A 25,929-nucleotide genomic window follows, 5' to 3' on the forward strand; every position below is an offset into this window, starting at 1 on the left:
ACAGGTCTATCTAGCTCCAAGTCATAGCTAGATTATAGTCATAGAATTCTAGAGTTTTGGAAGTCATCTGATCTATCTTCTTCATCTTACCAACTGGGAAACAGGTTCAGAAAAGTCTGGTAACTTTCCAAAACTCACATAGTTAGATATAGTAGCAGAAAAACTTACCTTGCCCTTGTCCCAAATGCTCCATTCCCACATTCAGAGAAAGAAACAGACCATCTATGCAGAAATCCCTTTCTGAAGTAGATGCTATGTTTGCAGGGCTGCAGTAGGGGACCCATGCAACTGATGGAAGTGGAGGATATGGTTCCTGCCCTTCTGACCTTTAAGTCTACTGGAGGAAAACCATCCTGCAGGAACAAGAGGGAGGCAGAGAAAGGGAATAGCCAACGGGCCCTAGAAGGGACTCCAAGCTCAGCTCTGCAACTTTCTCATTCTGTGGGCCTGCTTGTTCTCCAATTCTCCTTGGTCTTCAAATAATGTTTCTGTTATACCCCATTGTAAGGTTTTTTGGGGTTTTTTTTGTTTGTTTCTTACCTGACTGGATCAAAAAAACCCTCTGTATCAGAGATAGACTTGCTTATACTTGTTTTCCATGTACTCAGCACAATGCCTGGTGGGAAGCAGAATGCATGAAGTCAATACAGGGCCTAGGCACTTGTTAACCTCAGTTGTGAGAAATTGAGGAAACCCCACCCATTCCAGGGAGGTCCCACTGACGGAGTCACATGGACAGATGTCAGGGTCCACACCTTTACACCTGGACTCTAAAGTCTGGAGCACTCCACATCCACTCGTTATCTGGGAGAATGAGAAGGAAAGGGGGCCTTATTGGGGCTGGGAACATAGCCACTCCCTCTTAACCTCCCGCCTCAGAGGTGAACAGGATGGGCTCTCCAAGGTACAGGAAGTTAGCTACAGTTGTTCAGGGGGTTCAAATAACCAAAATATTCTTCAAGATAGAAAATAACACCAAAGAAGGATTATGAGTGAACCGCCACTAACATGTTCGTTTGTCTGTGGCCACCCCATCCCACAGTTCAGTCACACTTCCCTGAGGACGTTTCACAGAAAGCAATGCAAAGTGTGATTTTTAAGTTCTTCCAAGGCATGGACAGTTACCTCACTTTAGTCTCTCCGGTTCTGTCCTCCAGGCCTACACAGCCTTTGAGGATTTCTTAGATCTGCTTCCTAGGTTTCTTAGACCTACCGACATTTTCTTGCTGTACTGTTGACTCTGGGAGACTGCTACTGAGCTTAAAAAATAGCCTCTTTCAGATTCTCAGAGGACAGGTTCCCTTCCTGCCAAAAATGTGTGGAATGGTGGTTTCGTTAGCAACAGCGAGCCTTTGTTAGAGTTGAAAGTGCATATCCCTCCTCCTGGGCCCAGCTGCAGTGGTTTGCCTAATGTCACTGACCCTGTTTTAATTAAGCCCTTTCTTGTTGACTTGGTGCCAAGAAGCCTAAATGAACATTGTCTACTTGAGTGGCTGTTGTGGAAGGTTCTTTTTTCAATTCTATTTTAGGAAATTTCTAAGAATCACTCCTATATAGGCCAAGATAAGGATTAAGAGTCTTTTTCTCAAGAAATAACATTCTCCCTAAGTGAAAATCATCTTTGTTTTTCTTTCTCTCTCTTGTAACTGAATTCAAACATTCAAGAGGATTTTTCTAGCTCCTGATGGAAACTGGAGATATGATGTAATTCGCATGCCTTTGTCGGATGGAAGAAACTTCACCTACACTGGCCCTGATGAAATTCCAACAGACTTTGAGCTTTAAGAAAAGTTCAGGGAAGGAATTGTGATATCGCCACTACTCATGGCTACTACACAAAACTTGGATGGTTGGCATATTTTCTTCCTAGGGCTACTGTATGTAACAGAATACTACAAATTGGATGGCTTAAAACAACAGAAATTTATTTTCTCACAGTTCTAGTGGCAAGAAGTCCAAAATCAGTTGTCAGCAGGCCATGCTCCCTCTGACACCTGTGGGGACACTCCTCAATGCCCCTTCTAGCTTCCGTTACTTGCTGGCAGTCCCAGGCATTCCTGCCTATGGATATATCACTCCAGTCTCTGCTTCTGTCTTCCTGTGGGTATTTGTCCCCGCATGTCCCTGTCTTCTCCTTTTCTTATAAGGATACCAGTCCTTCTAGATGAGATCCCACACTAAAAACTTCATCTTAACTTGACCACATCTGCAAAGACCCTATTTCCAAATAGAGTCACAGCTACCCAATATTAGAATTTGTAGGGAAGCCAGAGATCACTTCCCCCACCCACTTATAACTTTTAGTGGGCTCTTCAGCTGGTTCTAGAAGTCAAATTGATACCAGGCAGATAAACAAGAGAAAAATATACAAATTGTATTAGTTTTAAGTATACATGGGGAATCTTAAGAGAGTAAAGTCCATAGCAGTGGCCAAAGCAAGATGCTTTTGTATATTTTGGATGAAGAATGATAAATTTGACAAGAAATGACAGGACAAAGAAAATCTGGCTGGGGGTAGTAAATTTCCTAGGGGAGTCACTGGGAGATATACAGGGAGTATAAAACAGGTGGACAACGATAAGTATTACTTTGTTAAGTATGTTTATTCAGGTCCATTGCAGCCTCCATATCCCAGTCTCTCATGATAAGGGCATTTTCTCACCTGCTAGGGAGAGGTTACCCCTCCCAGAGGAATCTTTATCACTGGCTGCATGCAGGAAAAGACAGGTCAGCTCTCCCTTTCTGAAACTACAATTTCTCCAAGTGCTTTCAACTCTAAATAATCAAGAAACAAGATGGCATATTTGGGGATGGGACACCCTTCACAACTTCAGAATTTAACACATTTTCTTGAGGGATATAACTCAAATGGCTGGAACTTTTTCTCACTCAGAAAAGATTTGGGTATTTTTCCACTCTCTACCATAAGTAACCAATATCAGCTATCACATTTGGAGCCTTTATTGCATGCTAAGCCCTATGCCATGTGCCTGATATATATTCTTTTATTTAATATTTATAGAAACACTTCAAAGTAAACATTATTATAAGCCCAGTTTACAATTGTCAAAATAAAGGCTCACCTCTGCCTCCTTCCAGCACCCGTCTGAGCACCTCACCATACCTAACACATTCATCGCTGTTGGAGTACCTGCTGGGTGTCTGGTGCTATGCTAGGCCCTGGGAACAAATGTCAATCTGCCCTCCTGGAACATGAGTCTAGTGGGAGGAGATATGCACCAGAGAGATAATTTCCTAAATATCACTTATACCTCCCAGTGTCACGGCATCATTTCCCACAGGGAATTCTTTTCCTTTGCTCTCATTTCCAGAAGCCTGTTAAAAGAACAATGACTGCTGAGATGAAAAGCACTGCAAAGTCCCTTGAAAAGGGGGGTTCCCTCACTTCCACTTTAATCAGAGCTCCAACCTGTTGACATGTTGGAGCTCTGATTAAAGTGGAAGTGGGCATCTCTGAACATTTTTGTTGAATGAACAAAATGTTTCCTGACTATATCATGCTGAGGAACAAACAATCCTAAAATCTCAATACCTAAAGCAAAGTTGATTCTGTGCTCTTCACCATGCATCTCTGACTCCCACATCTGGGGGCTGTGCTCTGTGTCACCCTTACACCGGATACAAACTAATAAAATAGTCTTATTTAGAGCTCTATAGGTTGCTGTGGCAAAAAGAAAAAGAGAAGATGGAAAATCACACTGACTCTGAAACACTCCACCCAGAGGTGTCATGTTGCATCCACTCACATTTTATTGGCCAAAGCAGATCAATGGGCTGTGCTTTATTTCAACAAATTGTGGAAGGACAACCTGCCTTGTGCCTGCAAGAGAGAACAGAATATAGTTAGAGAACAGAATGAATTGCTTCCACACATGGACAGAAAGAAGTTTCAACCCTGTTCCAGGATGAACAACCTATAACAAATATGCCTTTCAGACCAAATGAATTAAGTATTTGAAAGAACAAATCAGGTGCTCGGCACAATTTTTGTTAAATAACCATTCCCCTCCCTCTCTGCATACTTAACCCAAAGCTCCATGCAGCAGAAGCCGTGCCCCTTCTCTGGCCACTCCTTTGGTCAGTGGGCCCTGATGACCAATCATCAGCTAACAGGGAACCTGTGGTCTTTTCTAGAAATGAACGTAGGAAAGTCCAAATGTGAAAGCTATGAATCAGGGGGCAGTGATATATGTTCCTGAGCAATTCCCTGCAGCTTCCCTTTAAACAGCAACCTCCTGAGTACACATACAATATAATTTTTGATACAGATATTGGGCCAGGTGCGGTGTCTCGTGCCTGTAATCCCAGCACTTTGAGAGGCCGAGGCGGTGGATCACTTGAGGTCAGGAGTTCGAGACCAGCCTGGCCAACATATAGTGAAACCCCCTCTCTACTAAAAATGCAAAAATTAGCTGGGCGTAATGGCACATGCCTGTAGTCCCAGCTACTTGGGAAGCTGAGGCAGGAGAATCACTTGAATCTGGGAGGCAGAGGTTGCAGTGAGCCGAGACTGTGCCACTGCACTCCAGCCTGGGTGACAGAGCAAGACTCCATCTCTCAAAAAAGATATATACAGAAAGAGAGATATATATTTTGTTTACTCACAACTTTTCAGGAATAAACTATATTTTATGTAAAGCAAGACATCTATTTTTTTAAAGCCTGAATTCCATAGGTAGGCAACATGCCATATTCACTATATATTTTTCCATCCCTCAAGTTCCAAAATTGATTCCCTGAAGTAAACAGGAAAAACTTGGAAGAAGTAATCAGTAGCTAAAATTATTTTTGTTTTTGTCCTGTTCTGTCTAGTGGCTATTCAAAGCAAGATTTCCACTACTGCTTCTATTCCAGATGCCCATGTTCTCAGCTCCAGGAGTAGCCAAAGAAGTTGTATTCTAATGACTCAGAGGGGTCATGAGACTTGATGAGTGTTCAGGTTACAATAACTCACTGCAGGATGTTTAGTGCCTTGGGATCCCCAGGGCAGCATGTAATTTGCTCAAAAGCTGGAAATGTCTCTGCACCTCCGCAGAGCCAGGCCCCGGGCTTCCTGTGTCTTCCCACCTTCCTGCTTCCCATTGTGCCTCAGAGCAGGATAATACCACTTTAAACATGTCACACTAGCTGTCAAAGGCAGTGTCTCACAGGACATCATTCATTCCCAGGGGTTTTGACTCATTCTCAAGGAGAGAAGATTGAAACGGACCCAGCTGTAGAATACAGAGTTCCTTGGCACCTAAATCACGACCGCAATCATCCATAAAGAGCTGCCAGGAAACCAGAGCAGTGGGCTCTCAGAAAGGCTTACTTTAACACCAACTTCAGACTTACCATACTGGACAAGGTTAGACAATTATTAAGATTCATGTGTCTACAGGGTTTTACAGTGTACAGGGATTTTGCAAACTTGTCTTGCATGTTTCTGGGATCCAAGAGGCTTGCATTCTAATATCACCTCCACCTCCACAGATCGACCTCTTCATCTCATCTGTAAAATGATGGTGATGCCCCCTGGATAGTGTTGCATGAGCATTATGACAAGGTACATAAAGGGCCTGCCAGTGTCCCTGGAATGGAGATACTCAAAAAAAGCTCATTAAGTAAATAAATAAATAAATGTTGCGATTTTGTAACATGTTTCTCTTTCCCTTGATCTCTTTCTCATTCAAGATTAGCTTTTGCAGGGAACATGGAAAATTAGTCCCAATTGTGCATCACCAAAGAGCCTTCTATTTTATTCCCACTCAGTGGCATACATAAGGAAAGATTTTCTACCTGCCATACTTTATTTACAACCATCTTCTTGTTTCAGTAACACGTATAACTATTCATCATGGCTCCTGACAAACATGCATATTGAAATGGATGATTCTAGCTAAAACTCTAATTTATCATTACATACATTTACCAAACACTTACTATGAGCTAAATATCTCTATGGATATTTGGCCAGCATTCGAGCCCAGGCAATCTGACTCCTGAATTCACACTTTTAACCTCCGCACTAAGATTAGCAGCACTAAGAGCTACCATTTGTTAACTATTTACTATAGGCAGCAGAGACACTGTAATATGTTCTTTAAAGATGCATTGTCTTTTTAAATTATTATAACAAGGGTATGATGCAGGTGGTATCACTTCTTCCATTTTATGCATGAGGAACTGAAGCTTGAGGAAGGGAAGTAACTTATTCATAGCCATGTAGCTAGTAAGTTACAGAGCTGGGCTTCGAGCCCAGGTGCTACATTTGCAAAGCATATACATTAAACTCCTAGTCTATGCTACATTCTCTCTAATGTTTCTGTGAATCGTCACTTTAGTTGTTTGAAGCCTCATCACTTGTCAGTGCTTTGTATGATTGGAAATCACTTGAAAATCCCCATTCCAGCCTCAGGAACTCCTGTAGGTCTGATATCTCAGAGTGAAACTAGGCAGGTCTAGATAGGAGCACCTCCTGAGGCACCTGAATATTCTTCCTGAAGCCACTAAGAAGGAATGCAGAGGGGTAACTGTCTGCATTCCTCAGGTGATCAGAATCTCATGTGTATTAGTCTGTTCTCATGCTGCTATAAAGAAATAGCAGAGACTAGGTAATTTATAAAGAAAAAAGATTTAATTGACTTGCAGGTCTGCATGGGTGGGAGGCCTCAGGAAACTTAGTCATGGCAGAAGGCAAAGGGGAAGCAGGCACCTTCTGCACAAGACAGCAGGAGAGAGAAGTGCAAGCAGGGGAAATGCCAGATGCCTATAAAACCATCCGATCTCATAAGAACTCACTCACTATCACAAGAACGGTATGGGATAAACTGCCCCCACAATCCAATCACCTCCCTCTCTCAACACATGGGGATTACAGGTTCCTCCCTTGACACATGGATATTACAATTCAAGATGATATTTGGGCGAGTACCCAGAGACAAACCATATCATCATGAAAAACAGGTAAGAACCAACTCCATCACTAGTTACAGCTGTAGAAAATGGTATCCTTTGAGTGAAAATGGCCTAAATCTGTAAATACATTGCCGAGGTCATTGAAGAGGTGTTCTTCCATGGGGATACTGTATCTTCTTTGAGCTGCTTTAGATGCAGTACTGCCAGGAAATAAAAAGATGGGCACGGTTCTTGATGGGACCTGAAATACATTTGCTTATCATCATAATCCCTAGCCCTGCATATTTTACTTCCTCAATGTACATCAAAGAAAACTATTTTATTAGGGACCCCAATATGCATTTCTGTTTCGTACACTTCACACCTCTAGGTGTCTGTTAAGAACTAGATCCTTGAGAAAACCAGCATTCTGCATTAGTGGAAAGAGCACTGGACTCAGAATCCTGGTTCAAGCAGACCCAGCTGCTTATAAGCTGTGTGACCTTGGACAAGTCATTTCACCTCTCTAGATTTTGATGTCCTTATTTATAAAATAAAATATTTGGGCTAGACATTTCAAAACCCCCACCCAGGGCAATCCTTTCATGATCCTTGGTAGCTGGCTGCAGTTTAGGCAATACATGGACAAATACTTTGAAAAGTGGTTAAAAGCCGTTAATGCCTTTCAAAAGATGTTATTTTTGCAGTGCAGAGCATGAAATTATGTAGAAAAATAAAATAAGTCCTTTGAAATTTTAGTTTTTCAAATTTAAACATAAAAATATTCATTTTAAGTGTCACTCCTCCCTCTCCTTTTTATTTTAAACAAAAAAGGGTCTATTTTAATGTACACAGATAATTTAAGTAATCACACCTATCCCGTGTTTAATTAACCACACCAGAGCTTTGGTAAGGTCTAAAATAGTACATGGATCTTACCCCTTTGTTTGCCTTCTCCATTGATAAGAGTTGTTAAGAGACCTCCTCTTCCTCGTAAGGGAGAAGGAGACATCTCTGCAACTGGAAATTTCCTTTATAAAAGTAAATTTCCTTTACAAAAAGAAAACTTGTGCTGTGTTTTTAGAGGATTTCCTGCCTCTGTTTATTTTAAATGGTCTTTAGCTCAAAATGATCTATAGTTTGACCTATAGATCATTTTAGGATGGTATATTCTTTAGGATGGTATATATCATTTAGGATGGTATATAGGGCACATTTTAGGATGGTATATTCTGGTATCCTTCACCTGGACATTGCTCTCAAACGTTATGAGTAAGTTAATTGAAATACCAACCCTGCCCTACTTCAGTGTGGTGAATGGCACCCTGCACTCCCCAAGTCTTAAATTCTGTGGGGTGAATGGAGCCCTGCACTCCCAAGTCTTAAACTCTGGTGTTTTCCTCTTTCCTGGTTCATCTACCGTCTCCATGTGCTCATTTTCCTGCTTTAAGCCACAAGCAACAGCACAACCCACATGGTCCCTTGAACATGATACAACATAGCACACACACAAGTTGCCTTTGTTCCAGCTCTCTTCCAGCTTTATTCAACACTTTTTATCCTCATCCCCCAACTATCATTATCATCATTCATTTATTCATTTTCCATTTATTCAAAAATTGTGCATTGAGCATCTATTATGGACTAAGTTTAGGGATACAGTAGTGAACAATAACAACAAAACTAGATGCACACTTTGCCCTCATGAAGTTTACAGTCTAATGAGGGGGGTGGGGATTATTAATGAGATAGCCACACAAATAAATGTGACAAGTTTGTTTATGCAGGGATGGTAGGGATGGGATACTTTGAGAGCGCATAACAGGGAGCCTCTCCTTTGACTTGGAAGTTATCAAGACCATGAGTATGAATTAAGAATGAGGAGAAGCATGTGTATTAGGCAGAAAGAATTGTATGTGAACTTGTAATTGCCCAATGGGTTCTTCCTGCCCATGGACAAACCCAATTCACTAAGACCATAGTATTGCAATAAAGAAAGGGTTTAATTAACACAAGGCAGCTAAGAGGAGAGAGTGAGTCAGCCTCCTGAGAACTCAGAGGCTAGGGATTTTATAGATAATTTGGTGGTCAGGAGGCTAGGGAATGGGCACTGCTGATTTGTTGGGGATGAAATGATCAGAGTGTGGAAAATGGTTCTTGTGCACTGAGCCCACCTCTGGGTAGGGGCCACAGGACCACTTGAGTCATGAGTCATGGGTGTTGGTGCAGTCAGTTGATTGCCAGAATGCAAAAATTTGAAAAACATCTCAAAAGACCAATCTCAGGTTCTACAATAGTGATGTTAGCTATAGGAGCAACTAGGGAAGTAAAAAAATCTTGTGACCTCTATCCACATGGCTGCTGAGCAGTAGGGATTATAGAAACTATGCCTGTGTTTTAGCAGAGGTCAGGCCCTTTTCATAATCCTAATCTTTCATTCATCTTACAAAGGCAGTTTCCACCCCCAAAACTGAACAAGGAAGGGATCGGTTTTAGGAAGAGACTATCATCACTCTTGCTTCAAGTTAAATTAGAAACTAAATTTCTCCCATGGTTAGCCTGGCCCATGCCCAGTAATGAGTAAGGACAGCCTGTCTGTAAGGCTAAAAACAAGATGAAGTCAGCCATGCTAGATTTCCCTCACTATCATAATCTTTGCAAAAATGGTTTCAAAGTAGCACTGGGGTGGAATGAAAAAAGGCCAGAGTGGCTGAAGAGTGTAGAGTAAGAAGCGGAGTGGAACAAAATGAAGTAAGGAAAGTTGGCAAGAGCCAGACCACACAAGGCTCTGTAGGTATGTTGAGGACTTTGGTCTTTAGTCTATTTTTAGCACAAGAAGTAAATCAATGAGTCATCGATTTCAAGAACATTGCTCTCACTAGCATATAGAAAATAGAAGAGAGGCAAGAGTGGATGTTACCGAGTTATTGTGGCACTTTAGGCAACAGATATTGGAAGCCGGACAAGGGAGGTGGTGTTTCTGATGAAAGAAGTATATGAGCCAGGAGTTATTTAGAACATACCAATGAAGAACTTGGCAATGAGTTGTAAAAAAGAAGAGAGGAGCACATCAAGGATGATTTCAAGGGGTTGGAATTGTCAAATTAGATATGTAAGGGGTAATATTCAATGAGATAGGGAGAAGGAAAGAGAATCAGTTGTACCTTCTTTGTTTTGTCTTGTCTTTGAGTCATAATGGTGGAAGATTAGATGATAAATTTAGTTTGGTATATGCTAAGTTTGAAGTACCTTTGAGATATGCAAAGGGAAATGTCAGGTAGGCAGTTAAATAAAATGTCTGTTATAGTGGCTCTAAAATCAGAGGTAATGTGTTTCTCAAAGGGACATTTGACAACGTCTGGAGATATTCTTGGTTGTCACAATGTGGTGAGAGGTGCTATTGGCATCTGGAGGGTAGAGGCCAAGAATGTTCCGAAACATCCTACAATGAATAGAACAACCACACCCTGCACAGCAAAAAATTATCCAACCCAAAATGTCAAAAGTGCCAAAGGTGAGAAATGCTGGTGTATAGATATTTGAGAGTCATTGGCCAAAAACCTTGGGTATTGATAAGATCACAAATAGATTAAGAGTAAGAAAAAAAGTGGGATAGTACAGTTTTTGAAAAACTTTAATGCATAATGGCTGGATGAATTATCCAATATAAGAGACTGAGAAGGAGCAGCAGAGAAGAAGGAGGAAAACTCAAAGAAAATGGAGTCACAGAAGCCAAAAGTTTGGTAGAGGAGTGATGAAAAGTGTCAGATGCTACTGAGAAGACAAGGGTAATGGGGGCTGGTGAGTGTCCATTGCATTTAGGAATGCGAAGGTCACTGGTAGCCTTTGCAAGAGCAGTTTTGGTAGCATCATGTTGAGACAAGACATACTGCAGTGGGTTGAGAAATGAATGGAAGATGAACCAATGGAGGCAGCTAGTCTAGGCGATGCTTTTAGGAAGTCTGGCAATGGAAGGGAGGAGAGTGAAAGAGAACAGTCCTGGCAGGAAATGTGGAGGTCAAGAACAGTTTTGGGTTTGGTGATGTTTTTGTAGTTGTTTTATTTTGTTTTAATTTTTCATTATGGAAAATTTTTAACATATGTAAAGTAGTCAGAATATTAAAATGACCTTCATTGTACCCTGGATTCTGTAGACTTTGGATTCTGTTTTATTTCTTAGATGAGTAATGTTTGTTTTAGGAGGGAGTTGATTTGGCTGGACTCAAATTCCCAACTCTGTCTTTCCTAATTAGCAATAACTAACATCTCTGCTCAGTTTTTTCAGATTCCAGCTGTACTTATTTTTTGCCAATCCCCCTTTGTATGCATAGTTTAGTGGTCAGCCAATAATGTGCGTAGATTTGGGAGTTTATTCTTTCTGCGGCTTATTCCCTTCCAGAACCCACTCCCTCTTCATTTCCTGGCTTCTCTTCTAGCTCGAAATCTATTATCTGACACCTCAAGTTATTAAAACTTTGGCCTTCTGTTGCCCCAAGTTGCCTGCAGATTGGACTGCCTTCAGGCAAAAAGCTGCAAACTTGCAAATCTCAAAAGGTATAATTCCTGCTTTCAAAGCTTGATTTCCCTCCAGTATCTGTCTGCTCTTGGCCAACCCTCATTGCCTTCGTGTGTGTGTGTGTATGTGTGTGTGTGCATGCACGCGCATGCGTGTGTGATGATGATGATGGAGTAGCTCGAGACTTCCCATCCCCAGCTCCATCCCCTACTGCAAGAACCTCATGCACATGTATCTGAACATCCCAACCCACATCTCCAAGTTTCAGTCACAGCCCCAGCCCTAGGGATTCAGCCACTGCAGTGTGGTCTGTACTTGGGAGAAGGGACCTGGAGAAGAGACCCAGACAGTTCCTGGAATCAGCCTTGGGGCCATTCAGTCAGGGAATTCTGGCATGCTGGGTACTGGTCTAGAGGAAGGAAAGAAGGGCACAGACTCTGGGGAGCACAGGCTCTAGGGAGGCACATTCCTTGGCCCCATGGACTCCTTGCCCTGTGGAGAGAAGCAATTTGGAAGAAAGCCAGAGGATGACCCTCTAAACTGTTGGGGCTTAGGGCAGGAATCTTTCTTGCCCAGGTCTATGGGCAAATTTAATTAATGCAATACCCAGTACTGTGAACTTTGCTCAGTTCCTAGTCTGACTGCCTGGTTTCTCTGTGTGTACATGTTTTGTTTCCTTTAGTGGACTGTTCATCACCATTCATGACAAGGGCCACCTTGCAACAATGCTGAACTCTTGGCCAGAAGACAATATTAAGGTATGATTCATTTTCATTGCTATTGCATTATTGTTGGGTAAATCCTTTAAGCCTGAACCAGAGTCATTTCCAGCTATAAAATGAGCCATTGTGACACTAAAGTCTTCATACTATCCCCCATTCCTAAGCCACAGACCTGTTATAGCCAAGTACAAATACACCACAGAGTAGAGGTTTGCATTAACCAGGCATCCATGTGACATTGCCCTTCATTATTGTGATCATTACTCCAAAGATACGTTCAGCATGTATTGAGTCCCTGATAGATATATGGTGTTAGTTTCCATGGTAGACAGAGAGAAATCAGGCATAGACCCTCTTCTTGAGTAGCTGATCTGTTGTGTGGAAGACAAGCCAGAGGCACAAAAGACTAACAAGGTGAGACTTGACCAGAGTATATTGTACACAACAACAACTGAGGATGTTCTTTTAGAGGCAGAGATGATTTTTAGCCTGAGAAGATTCTGGGATGACTTCATGGCTGAAGTGACAGTGGAGCTGGGCCTTGAATTGAGAGGTAGGCTGTGGACAGTTAGTGGAGAGACTAGGATGTGAGGTGAGGTCTTGCTGCTCCAAAGGTGAAAGCTTATGATGAACAATATCTTCACACTTGGGTGTGTGTACCCTGGGTGTACACAGCAGTGTAGAGGTAATGATGTGGAGCATAAATGTAGAGTGATAAAATAAACCTGCCACTTCGTCCAGGAACTTCCATTTTACTCAAAAACTTTAGGAGAGAATGTTTCTCTTTTTTTTTCTTTTCTTTTTTTGAGACAGAGTTTCACTCTTGTTGCCCAGGTTGGAGTGCAATGGCACCATCTCAGCTTACCACAATCTCCACCTCCTGGGTTCAAGTGATTCTCCTGCCTCAGCCTCGAGTAGCTGGGATTACAGGCATGCATCACCATGCCCTGCTAATTTTGTATTTTAGTAGAGACAGGATTTCTCCATGTTGTTCAGGCTAGTCTCAAACTCCCAACCTCAGATGATCCCCCGCCTCGGCCTCCCAAAGTGCTAGGATTACAGGCGTGAATATATTATAGAATGCAAAAGTTGTTTTTTTTTTTTTTTAGACATAGTCTCACTCTGTCATCCAGGATGGGGTACAGTCACAGATTATTGCAACCTCAACTTCCTGGGCTCAGGTGATTCTCCACCTCAACCTTACCAGTAGCTGGGACTACAGGTGTGGGCCACTGTGTCTGGGTTTTTTGTTTGTTTGTTTTTTTGCAGAGATGGGGTTTTGCCATGTGTCCCTGACTGGTCTTGAACTTCTGGCCTCAAGCAATCTGTCTGTTGAAGCCTCCCAAATTCCCGGGATTACAGGCATAAGCCACCGTGCCCAGTGATGTTAATTTTTATATATAAAACATGCAACTTTGTAGAAATGTATTAGCCTCTGGCTAAATCCCTAGATCTCCTACTATAGAGACATCTATGGAGGAATCTGAGGGACTCTGGTATCTAAGATCATTGTTAGTTCTGAAAACAAAATGAGTGAGGCAAAAATGCAAAACATCCACTGGTTGGCTGGTGAGGGCATTTTTGACACCTGAATTGGGGAGGGGTTGGTGCTGACCAAGTATAGTACAAGGAACTCTCAGGGCCAATGCTCACATCACCCTGCTTTGCCTGTGACACTCCAACACTGTTTTCTCTCTCTTTTTCCCTGCTCATTCCCTGAGGGCCTCCACCCTTCTCCACTGGACACCAAATACAGCTTCTTTCTGTCTACCTCTCTTTGTGTCCCATCCACTGCTGGCTCTCTCCAGGGAATGTTATTTAAAGACAGAGCAGGCTGGGGACAGAATCTTGGCTCTCAGAGGCCAGGCTCAAGCCACAGCCAAGGCCCTGGGACTTTAGTCCTAGCTTATTTTTTACATCTATGTCTGGGTATCATTTCATCTTGTGCTTCTCCTTCCTGCTTATCTTCTTAGACTCCAGTTATGTGAAGGCCTTGGCCCTGCAGGTTTTGGTCCCAGGCCCAGAGAAGCAAGTTTCCAGAGCATGTCTAGCATGAATCTATAATAAAATATTGAAGACATTAAGGGAAGCCAGCTTACTGGATGGGCTAATCTGAGTGTATATGCTGTTGGGGTCCTGTAAAGTTACTTCTTTCACTCATTTTCCTGGACAATTCAATCTTGGGGAAACCTTACACAAAGGAGGCACTCAGTAGATACTTGTGGAGTTGAATGAATTCAGCTGATAGACATACTGAGCATCTTTCATGTCACAGATACTGTGCTGGGGAGTTCTCCACTAATATATTCGGTGCTTTTGTGCAAATTACAAGGAATTAGAAAGAATGATAAAGGTACCTCTGTTTAACTAACAAAAAGGCACCCTTCTCTCCAAGCTGGCACAGGAGTTTGGTGAGGGAATGATGGACTAGATTTCAGGTTTCAATTGTTCCTCTTATCTGTAGAGGGCACAAATGTATCAAAGGGCTTGCTGTGAGGGATGAAAAATGAGAAAAACGTGGACCCTACCCTCAAATTGCTTTGTATTGTGGTTGGGAAACCGAGATGTAAATTCAAAATAGAACCTTAGGAGCTGAATAGCTATTGACTTCAATAAAAATATTTTGAGAACCTTCTAAATACTGAATGCTAATTGTCAAAGAGATGGAGACCACAACTGTTGTGATTTTATAGGAAGAGAAACAGGGCTTTGGGTATCCTAGAAGAGGTAGGACTCCAGCAGTCCCCAGAAAAGAGAGACACCCAGAGCCTCTAAGGAGAATATTAAGTTGCATGAGCAGATCTGGGCCCACGGTATTGAATTCAGTTGCATTCAACCATCTTTTAGTAAACATCTACTCTGGAAGAGCTCCCTGGAGGTTCACATGCAGAGAATGTATATGGGCCCATACTCAAGGAGCTCAAAGTCTAGTTAGAAAGACTGACTCAAAAATAATGACATACACTTCATCTGTGCTGCCAAAGAGACCCCAGAGGACAAGGAGCAAACAGGTAACTAGTTTCCCACCCACCCTAGAGTGTACAGGTGAGTGTCTGAGACCACCTCCATCCTTTATTCCTGTCTCACTTTGAAGAAACCTGGAGATCAGTCCCAGTGACTATGTAGAGGAATCAGACCTGGCTTTGCAATCAGAAAGCCCTGGGTTCTGGCCTTGAAGCTTCCACTTATTGCTGCATATGCAGATAGCCTCTCTGAACTTTGCTTTCCTATTGTAAGGATTAACTATGATAAAGTCTATACACACTGAAGTGCACTTGAATGGATATTGCCATCACTGGAGGTGGTGCAGGCAGCTGTAGCCCATATAGCAGGGCAGGCAGGGCCTGAGGAGGCTCCCTTACCTGGGAATCACAGGCCACAAATGAGCAGTCAGATGATTTGGCCCCTAGACATATTTGATATGGCCCTTAGTGGTTTTCTAACATTTTGAATTCATGGGCAACATTTTAAAACCAGGAAATTTCATCAGAAATAGATATCCAAGCACCTGGACTTGTGGCTTCTCTGGAAAAAGCAGGAGCTCTGAATATTGGGCCTGTAGTCTGGCATGTAAACAGGTGCACTAGAGCTGATTGGACTGCCTCCGGCTTACCCTGGACCCCTCCCTGCCCTACTCACTGGCCTTTTTCTGGAGGTTTTTCTCCCCCCACCTCCAGGGTACCCTTTCAAAGGTTTAGAATTTCCAAGCCACAGTCTTTCTTGTTTTCTGATGTATATTTTCCTGTTATTTAGAAAGTGGAGAGGTAGGTCTTAGTACCTAGGTAGGGAATCTCTGCTCATCATTATTCCATAGCATTTGGGGACTCATGCAGAACTTCTCCTTCACTACTTCATTCTATTCCCACAGACACAGGAAGAAGTTGGAGTAAGGACTTCTGAAACCCTCAGTGTGTGTCCTGAAGAATGTGTACAAGTGTGGCTGGGAGCAGTGGCTCACACCTGTAATCATAGCACTTTGGGAGGCCAAAGTGAGAGATCATTTGAGGTCAGGAGTTTGAGACCAGCCTGGTCAAAATGGTAAAACCCCATCTCTTGTGCAAAAATTAGTCAGGCATGGTGGCACATGCCTGTAGTCCTAGCTTCTTGGGAGGCTGAGGCAGGAGAATAGCTTGAGTCTGGGAAGTGGAGGTTGCAGTGAGCTGAGATGCGGCCACTGCATTCCAGTCTGGGCAAGAGAGTGAGACCCTATCTCAAAAAGAAAAACAAAGAATGTGTAGAGTTGTGTCTTTTCTTAGATGAGCAAGCTGAGGTTAAGTGACTTGTCTGAGGTTACCCACAATTAAGTGTTTGTTGGCTCTCAGCCCATAACTGTGGTCCTAAGTCACTTTGCCAACCAGCTGCTAAGTGGGAGAGAGTTTTTCAAGACACAGATATCCTTAGACCTGTTGCTAGCTGCTCGCCTAGAGAAGAGGAGTGGTTCAGAGGAACTTCTGAATCAACTCAGAAAGTAAAAAATGACTTTCTATGGTTTCCCAGCAAAAAAATCAGAGTTGAAAACTGCAGTGTAAGAAGAGTAGGCTGCAAGGGAAATGGGGCCAAAGCCCAGGGCTGGGGAGACCATGAAGTTTTGTGGGCCTTGCTTTTTAGGGAAGAAGGGGGCGGGCCAGGCCAGGCTGTCTTGAGCTGTCTAGCATAAATCACAAAGAGGAGTGAGAACTGCTTTTCAGACTCTTTCCCACAGTGACCATTGCCTGGAGCCTATAGGAAGGTTCAGCTGAGAACAGCCCTCCTCCCTAACAGTTTTCCCAAGCTCCTAAATCTCTCCCTCACTCAGTCCCAGGAGCCTCTGGAGGAGGAGGTGCTGAGAGCCAGGGGATCCTCCTCTGCTACTGGGCATATCCTCTGTAACAGCCACTTAGGTGTTTACACTTGGAGCAGATTGCTAGTGCCAAGTGCCTACCTAACATGCATTGGCCCACTTTGTGTTAAACCCCACTCTGTGCTCATTGTCAGGAGTTAAATTTCTTGAAAAACAGTCTCTGCAACATATTAGGAAGTGCTCTTGAGTCGGCCAACACTTGTTTGAAAGAAGAAAACAGGATAGAGCAGAAGGAGAGGTTGGACTGTGGTAAGATCTCAAGCAAGGCTCCACTGAGCCCCTGACGAGGCTCTGGAGCTAGGATGACCCTTCAATAGCATCCATAGGTGAAGCAACAGAGTAGGCCTTTAAATTCCTATATTGGGCTGCCCTTGGAAGGAGGTGTGGCTTTGGGCAAGGTGGCTCTGTTCAGTAGAGGAAACTCCCTGAGTGGACTGATAATCTGAGGATACAGCTGGGAAAATAACGCTTTCATTCCTGCAGGAGGATCTGGACAGCACATCATCGTACCCACCTCATGCAGTATGATGCCAAGTGCTGTACATAGATTAACTCATGCCAACCCTCTAGGAGGTAGGGACTATCATTATTCCCATTTTATAAACAAGAGAGCTGAGAGGTTAGGTTCTTTGCAAGGGAGGAATGGAACCAAGATTTGAAACTAAGAAGTGTGCATTATTTTTGTTGTGGAAAGAGAGAGAGGGAGAAGAGGAAGAAGATGATGAGGAGGAGGATAAAAGGAAAGATGAGAAGGAAGGATGAAACAAAAGGAAGAGGAAGAAGAGGGTTGTATAAACAGTGCTGTGGGCAGCCTATGACTATAGCTACAAGTCCAAGGAAGCTCCAGAGCAGGCAAGAATATTTGATCCTCAGGTCAGTCTTGGGTCAGTCCCACTGGGTCCACCCAAGCTAAAGGATGTGGGCAATAATTCAGAAAAGGCCTTAGGTCTGAGGCAGGTGGGCAAAGAAAGAATGTGGCACACCATCCTTCAAACTTCCCCCGAGTCATCAGAGAGACAGGGGAGTTATGAATTATAAAACTCTTCCAAACGAGGAAAATGTGATTTTATTGTTCTGGAAAAGGTTGCTTGGCTTTAGAACTAAGGATGCTGCCTAGGTTTGCCTTCAGCCTTTTGACAGTATACAGAACTAGTGGCTCCCAGCGTGGGGTCTATTGATGTCATGAAAAACAGGGTGTGGTGTCTTCTCTCTGAACTTGTTGATCCACAGCAGGTCCGAACTCTGTTCAGTGTAGAAGACACTTCATTCTCTCTGTTGGATCTATCGCATTGCCCACTATTTGTGAGTGCCTGTCACATTATAGGCACTGAGTTAAGTGCTGATGAATCAAAGATGACATAACCCATTACTGGCCCCAGAAGAGCTTCAAGCTACTATGAAACACAAGGAAATGTACATAAATATAATACAAGGAAGAGAGTGATAGGTTTCATAGGTAAGGAAAATGCTATGGGAATTCAGAGAAGGAAGTGATAAAATTCAGAAGGGAAGCTGCATGGAGGGAAGTGCTTTTTGAACTGTTCCTTGAAAAATTCAAGGGTGGTAAAATCTGTATCAAGGAGATAAAGAAATTGAGAAGTGAGATGGCATGTATGTAAGAACGTATGAGCCTTGTGCAAAATTGGAAGTATTTCAGTTTGGATAGAGTATGGAGATAATAAAGTGGAAATTCAAAAGGCAGATTGTGCCTGGCCCATGGAAGGCTTTAAGTGCCAGTCTAAGATGTTTGGGCTTTATTGTACAGGCATCAGGAACCACTAGAGATTTGTGGGCAAGAAAGTAATACATCTGGATGTGCTGTGGAAAAATGAGATGGAATGGGGAAAATCTAGTAGAGAGACCACTCAGGAGAACACTGCGGTGTCTCAAGTGAAGATGAATGATCTGATCCAAGGCAGTAGCAATAATATGAAGATAATGGAGCAGATGTTTAAAATAAGGAGCAGGCACCATCAGCAGAACTTGGTGACCTATGGGCTTTGGTTGACCAACACAGAATAATCAAAAAAGACTGGATGTTTTTCAACTTGGAAGATATAGGGTAACAGAGAGCAGGAGAACAGCAGAGTAAAAAGGCTCAAAAAGAGTAAGAGGGGAAAGAAGATTCATTTGGTTAGGGACTTGTGGGAATTGGGAAGACTATTGGACATTTGAGTGGCAATGTCCAGCAGACAGTTAGCTACAGGTGTCATCCACTTAGGACAGTAGGAGCCATAGCAGTGGATGAGGATGCCAAGATTATAGCTGTTAAGCTTCGCATGGCCAGTCTTTCTTAAATGTTGCATTTGCCAAAGTCTCCCCTTGGTTTCTTTTTCATTCATTCATTTAACAGATAATAATTGTATGGTTAATGCTACACTGGAGAGATCAGAAAGAATTTCAAAGTCTAAGATACAATCTCTGCCCTAAATAATCATCACCATTACAATCATAAGAGCAGCAACCATTTGTTCATCATTCTTACTTTATACAAGGCACCAAGTTAAAATAAGACATATGTTATTTCATTTAATCATTACAACAACCTAATGAGTTAAGTAGTAGTATTATTATACCCATTTTATGGAGAATTGAAGTTCAGAAAAGTTATCTATTTATCCAAAATTACATATGGCACACTATCAAGGATCCTACATTCAGAAACTGGTTACCAGACTCCAAAGCCCCAGCCATTAGCCACTAAGGCTGTTTGGTGAGATAAAATGTGCCTTATAAAACAATGTTAAATAACAACCCAGATGCTTTCACCATCAAAGGTTTAAATAGCACCTTCTGCAGGTCTTGGCAGGCAGTGGGTCCTTAATACATGTTTGTAAAACGCAGACAAGAACCATGTGTGGTAAATACAGTAATTCAGGGGAAGAAGAAATTTCAGTAGATTGTAATGAGCAAGATTTATGCTGCTGAAGAATGGGTAAGAGTACCCTTCAGAAGAAAGGAATAGAGAGATTGAGAGGGAGAGGTGGTAGGCAGATTTAGAATGTGTCTGGGAAGAATGAAAAGGCTACTATGGCCAGAGAAGGCAATTGTGTACAGATGTGTAGCAGGAGATACGTTTCAGAAGGTCTGTTGGATTCAGATCATTGAAGAGTTAAGTATTTTGGACTCTGTTCTATGGACTGCTCAAAGTCACTAATGGTCTTTGAGCCTGGGAATGGCATAATGAAAATGGGCTTTTGACACAATGAATCTGACACTGGTTGGCAGGAGAGAATGGAAGGGAGGAAGATGAGAGGCAAGCAGTCTGGTTGTGAAACTGTTGCAGTAACTCAACTATAAGCATGGTAGGAATGTGGACAGACAGTAGATAGAGGTGAGACAGTCGCTCAGAGGAGTTGTTCATGCAGTAGAGTGCCCTGGGGCATGTCCAGCCTGGGAGAGTGGCACTGCAGAGCCCTGTCACCATTCTAGGGTTGTGGGGATAACAGTCTGGACTAGCAGATTTCCTCTGTTTAACTTCGTCACTTACTGCCTCTTCAGCATGGAGAAGGATTCTGAGAGTATGAGAACCATAATAAGGAAGGTTTAATTGGGAGAGATGATAGAGAAATGCCTAGAGTCTGCACACCCAGGTGCAGCATGAGGGCATAGTCTCCAACAGGGAGAGCTACCAACAGGAGGTCAGATGTAGACTGCAGAAAGGGTGATGCCAAAGCAGAGCAGGACTTTGCCAAGAGCATAGGCACTTTAGCCCAGCCAGTTGGGGTGGTAGAAGGAGCCCTGAACCAGGAACCCTGACTGGAACCCTGGCCTGCTACATACACTAGCAAGATGACCTTGCTAAGTCATCTAATCATTTAAGATAACTGATGTGGAAACAACCAGCCTAGTGCCTGGTATGTGGCTGATACTTAACAAATATATAGAGAAAATAAAGGTCTTGAGCTTCTGTTTGCTTACCTGTGAAGCAGAGATAGCAATCTCAGACCCACCTACCTGCCCAGGGTATGGGGTAGGATCACATGAGATTCAGTCTGTGAGCACTCTCCAGAGGCAGTAGACCAATCTAAGGGAGAATATCATGATTTTCATGGATCTCTTGCACCCTCCAGAGACTCCTTTTCAGAAGCAGAGGAGTATTTTTAAGAATCTCTCCACCTATTTCCACTAAAAGAGGAATAGAAGTGAGAAGATACCATAAGCCCTTTGGGTACCAGATCATGAACTCTTCCAGGGTGAGAATGGGTCTTCATCTCTTTATCCCCAGTGCCCAGAAATATACCTTCACAGATTTAACCAAACCCTATGGTGCCCATGGCCAATCAGAACATCTGTAGCCCAGAGCAGATCCAAAGCCAGGTTCCAATGAAGGGATCAGGGACCTATAAACTTAACTCCTTTAAAGATGGAGAGAGCTAGTGCTGGTGAGCAGGTGGGAGTGGGCTATAAACAACTTCACCCTTACCCTGAGGGACTCTCCTGGGCCAATATTCAAGGCCTTTCACAGTCTGACTCCTGCCTGACTTTTCATTATTTCCTTTCCTGCAACCTACACCTTCTCATTCCTCACACACACCCTACATTCCCCCTACCCCCAGCGTCTATAACCTAGATTTTAACTTTCCTTTGCATCAAATGCCCTTCTCCTCACCCATCCATACTCCACAATCTTCACCTGTCCAAGGTATGGCATATGCGTCCCTTCACCCATGAAGGGTTAACCTCCCATCTTCTAATCTCTGCTAGTCTTCATGCTATTCTGCTATAGTCCAGCTTCCCTCTCAGAATCACAATTATTAATATACATATTCCATCTCTCCTTTGGCCCATTAATCCTTTAAGGGCTGGGTCCATGCATTTTTGTTTTTGTAGATGTGCAAACTGAAGCTCCCTCCCCTAGAAGCTGCCACAGTGTCTTATGCAAAGTAGGTGCCTCATAAATGTGTGTTAAATGAATGAATAAAAGTATATCCATTATAATAATACAATTATTCCAATAATCATCATCAGCTTCATTCACATCTATTAATTCACAGTAGGTAAGCCTTGAACTAGCACTACATCTAGTACATAGTAGGCCCTCAGCAATTCTTTGCCAGATGCAAAAGGTAAATCCCAGTGCAGCTTGAGACTCTTCCTGACTTCATATGAAGTAGTGATCCTAGAAGATGTCACAAGGAGCCCTGTTCTTTGCAAATTGGATTTTTTGTACTCCAGGAGTAGGTTGGAAACTACTTAGATTGGTCTCTAAACTCGAGAGCTGTAGCAGCAGCACGAACACTTATTTTTCATTTTCTCCCTTAATTATGCCCTTTCCTCTCCACTACCCCAAGTTCTCAGGCTGGGAGTGTCTGTTGAGTTTCCTTGAGGGAGAATAAAGTGACTCGATGTGGTTTCCTTCCAGCTGTTTCTGCAGCCCCCACCTGAACCTCAGAATGTAGGGCAGGCATCTTTCTGTCATATCCTCTCAGTGGGGTTTCTCACCAGCCTGCCAGGAAGGACTGGTCACCTGAAGGTGAATGAATGCTCTGGCCTTATCCAAGACAAGCTGTTTCACCCTGGCAAAGTCAGTGGGCATCCAGTCGTCAAGCCTGATGTGCCCGGGCTGCTAAAATGAGCACTCTGTCGCAGGAAGTACTGTCTCTGATTGATTTCCCTGATGATTTCAGGCCGTGGTGGTGACTGATGGGGAGCGCATCCTGGGCCTGGGAGACCTGGGCTGCTATGGCATGGGCATCCCTGTGGGCAAGCTGGCCCTGTATACAGCATGTGGAGGGGTGAACCCACAGCAGTGCCTCCCTGTGCTGCTGGACGTTGGCACCAACAATGAGGTAACCCGCTGCCCGGGCCAGAAGCTCTGGGGCCGGAAGGTGGCAACTGGGATGGGGTGAGGAGCATGTTTGTGGGTGGTTATATCTACATAGCAATGGGCCATTTCTTTCTTGGCATCCCCCTGACCAGGGCACTCCCCCTATACAGTTGTGGAGTAGAGGACCTTCTTCCCTAGTTGCCCACCTCTAGCTCCATTCTGTTCCCTCTTCCACTCCTGGATCCCCTTGCTCCTCTACCTCTATGAGGCCCTCTGTGCCCACAGATGCTTCCATGCTTGGGCTTCCTTCCTCCCTAACTTCCATTACCCCATGCAGTTTCTATTTCCCTTGAGGTGGGTGTGACCACGGGGCTGTGTTTTTTAGCATTCTCAAGGGAAGCTGCCCCAGTGGAAGGATTAGAATTCAAAGCACCAGGACCAGGGGCTGAAATGTCTGATCAGGCAGATCAGTGTCCTGTAAACCCAGTGAAAGAAACTGGGACAAGCTGTAAGTGAGATCCACCTGCAGGATTCCTAACAGGTTGTGGTTTAAGGAGCTCAAACCCCAACCAAGGGTTTTTCTGCTCTGGGAACCACCATGGGCATATCTGTGATTTGCAGCTCCATCTCTGTGTCAGAAACCATGAAAAAATATCCAAGAATTCCCTCTTAATGACATTTATCTTTGAGATCAGTGCACGTTCATCTTTTAAAAATTGAGGCCGGGTACAGTCACTCATGCCTATAATCCCAGCACTTTGGGAGGCCAAGCTGGGCAGGATCACCTGAGGCCAGGAGCTTAAGACCAGCCTGGCCAACATAGTGAAACACTGTCTCTACTAAAAATATAAAAATTAGCTGGGCGTGGTGGCACATGCCTGTAATCCCAGCTACTTGGGAGGTTGAGGCGGGAGAATCGCTTGAACCTGGGTGGCAGAAATTGCACTGAGCCAAGATTGTACCACTGCACTCCAGCCTGGGTGACAGAGCAAGACTCTGTCTCAAAAACAAAAACAAAAAATCGAGAAAATTCAGAGAAGTGTTAAAACATCATTCACACAACAAGCACTAATCATTGTTTACAAATTGGTATATTTTCTCCCAGCCTTTATTTTCCCAAAGCACTTATAAAATAAAAGTTGGGTTCTTATTATATATGCCATATTTTATATTTCTTTTTCAAATTTAATTATCTGTCATGATTTTTCTTCCAGGTCATTAACCATTCTTCCACAATGTTAGTTTAATAGCTGCCTGGTTTATCATAATTTACAAAAGAAAACCCCACAGTTGGACACTTAGGTTGTTTCTAGTTTTTTTCAAATATAAATTGTGCTCTGACACCCATTTTTGCAGATGAGTCTTCATCCCTATCTCTGAGTATTTCCTTAGGATAAATTTCTAGAAATTTAAGTATTGAAGCAAAAGGAATGATTATTTTTTAAATTTTTGATTCACATTATCAAAAAAGTTATACTTATTTGCATTCTGCAGTGATCTCTCTTAAGAAAATTTGCCAAGACTCTTTACATGGCCTTCCTCTTCCCTAGATACCATGCATCCCCATTTCTTTGTTATTTTATTGTTTAAGACAGACTCTTTCTCTATTGCCCAGGCTGGAGTGCAGTGGCTTGATCTCTGCTCACTGAAACCTCTGCCTCCTGGATTCAAGCAGTTCTCCTGTCTCTGCCTTCCGGGTAGCTGGGATTACAAGCATGCACCACCACACCCAGCTAATTTTTGTATTTTTAGTAGAGATGGGATTTCACCATGTTGGTCAGGCTAGTCTCAAATTCGTGACCTCAAGTGATCTGCTTGCCTCTACTTTCCAAAGAGCTGGGATTACAGATGTGAGCCACTGCGCCCGGCCCATGCGTCCCCATTTCAAACAAGAGCAAGCACTATAGATCCTAGTAAAGAATGATGCTTATTCAGGCTTCATCTGCAGATATGATCCAATGATGGAACACTGGGCAGGCCTTGCCTAACATCTGGGAAATCCTGAGGGTGGGAGTGAGATGAGGAAAGGCAAGAAAGTGGGAAAAGTATTGGATTGGGACCTTAGTTCCTAATACCATGATGAGCCAGGGACCTTGGTTTCAGTAACATGATGAGCCAGATAAGTCACTGCACCTCCTTAGACTTAATTCCCCCTTCAGTACATTGAGAGACAAGACCAGAAGTACTGAGCATCCTGCAACCTCTAAAACCACTTGGTCTCCAAGTGTCTCCTCACCAGTTCAGGAGACAGGAGGTTGGATGGGGATACATGCTTTACAGCTGCTCATCAAAACCAGTCTTCAAGTTTTGCTCTGCACAGTGGTGCCCTTCCACCAGCCAGATATCTGAGTTTTGCTGAAATTGTCTTTTGGCCTCAAAGAATGCTTCTTTGCAAGTCTGGATGAGCGCCACAAACTTTGTTTTATTCTTCCTCTCCAACACCTCCTGCTGTGTTCCAGCTGGATTTAATTGAGACCTTTATTCCTTTTAAAAGCAGACCTTAGACAAGAATTGGAACAGAATGAGTTTTATTCTGAGGCCACTGCATCCACTGGAAGGGTGCTGGCTGCCCTGGTTCACTGGGAGGGATCCTTTATCATTGAAGGTCCAGCACTCAGCAATGATATGCTGAAGTTCAGAGCTGGCTCTAACTTAAAACAAACCCACCAGAAAAAATGACTGTAGCAGTAATTGTGGGTCAGGCCCTTTTTCGTGGACCACTCAGTTTAAGCCTTACAATAACCCTGTGAGTTGAGCTTCTGTTATTACCCTCTTTTTTTATAGCATGGGAATGAGGCCCAGAGAGTTTCATTTGCCCAAAAAGATCTGCTAGAAGTGGCAGGACTGGGATTCAAATCCAAGTTTCTGCTCCTCTCCCCACATTACACCTGTGCCCCAGTTTCCACTGCTTTATAAGTAAAGATCATTTCTTGATTTTTAGAATTTTTTATTACTAAAATAAATTTAGAACATTATTCAAAATTTTAAAAGAGAAAGGAAATGGCATTTCTCCCACAGTGCTGCACTTGTGTTTCTTTCAAATATTTTTCTGTGCCTATACATAGAGGTGGTTATTACCTAGGTGTAATCATATTGTGATTTTGTTCTAATTTTTGACAGATTATTTTGTGAATACTTTGCCTTATTTAATAAAAGTGTATTGAGTGTTTAGTGGGTGTCAGGC

At 43.1% G+C, this 25,929-nt stretch overlaps 1 protein-coding gene across 11 annotated transcripts in view; it reads left to right on the plus strand.

Moving 5' to 3' along the window:
- ME3 (malic enzyme 3) overlaps window positions 1-25,929 on the plus strand; it is a 220,742-nt gene that overhangs the window by 144,173 nt on the left and 50,640 nt on the right. For 8 of the 11 annotated variants that reach the window (XM_035265303.3, XM_078339995.1, XM_078339996.1 and 5 more), the window contains exons 5-6: window positions 12,096-12,171; window positions 22,606-22,767. In XM_035265303.3, the coding sequence (XP_035121194.2) occupies window positions 12,096-12,171; window positions 22,606-22,767 (238 nt within the window). The remainder of the gene's footprint in view (window positions 1-12,095; window positions 12,172-22,605; window positions 22,768-25,929) is intronic. The other 3 variants (XM_078339997.1, XM_078340000.1, XM_002754722.6) reach the window with 1 other exon arrangement.

Source organism: Callithrix jacchus, chromosome 10 (assembly GCF_049354715.1).
Source record: "Callithrix jacchus isolate 240 chromosome 10, calJac240_pri, whole genome shotgun sequence".
Lineage (NCBI taxonomy): Eukaryota > Metazoa > Chordata > Mammalia > Primates > Cebidae > Callithrix > Callithrix jacchus.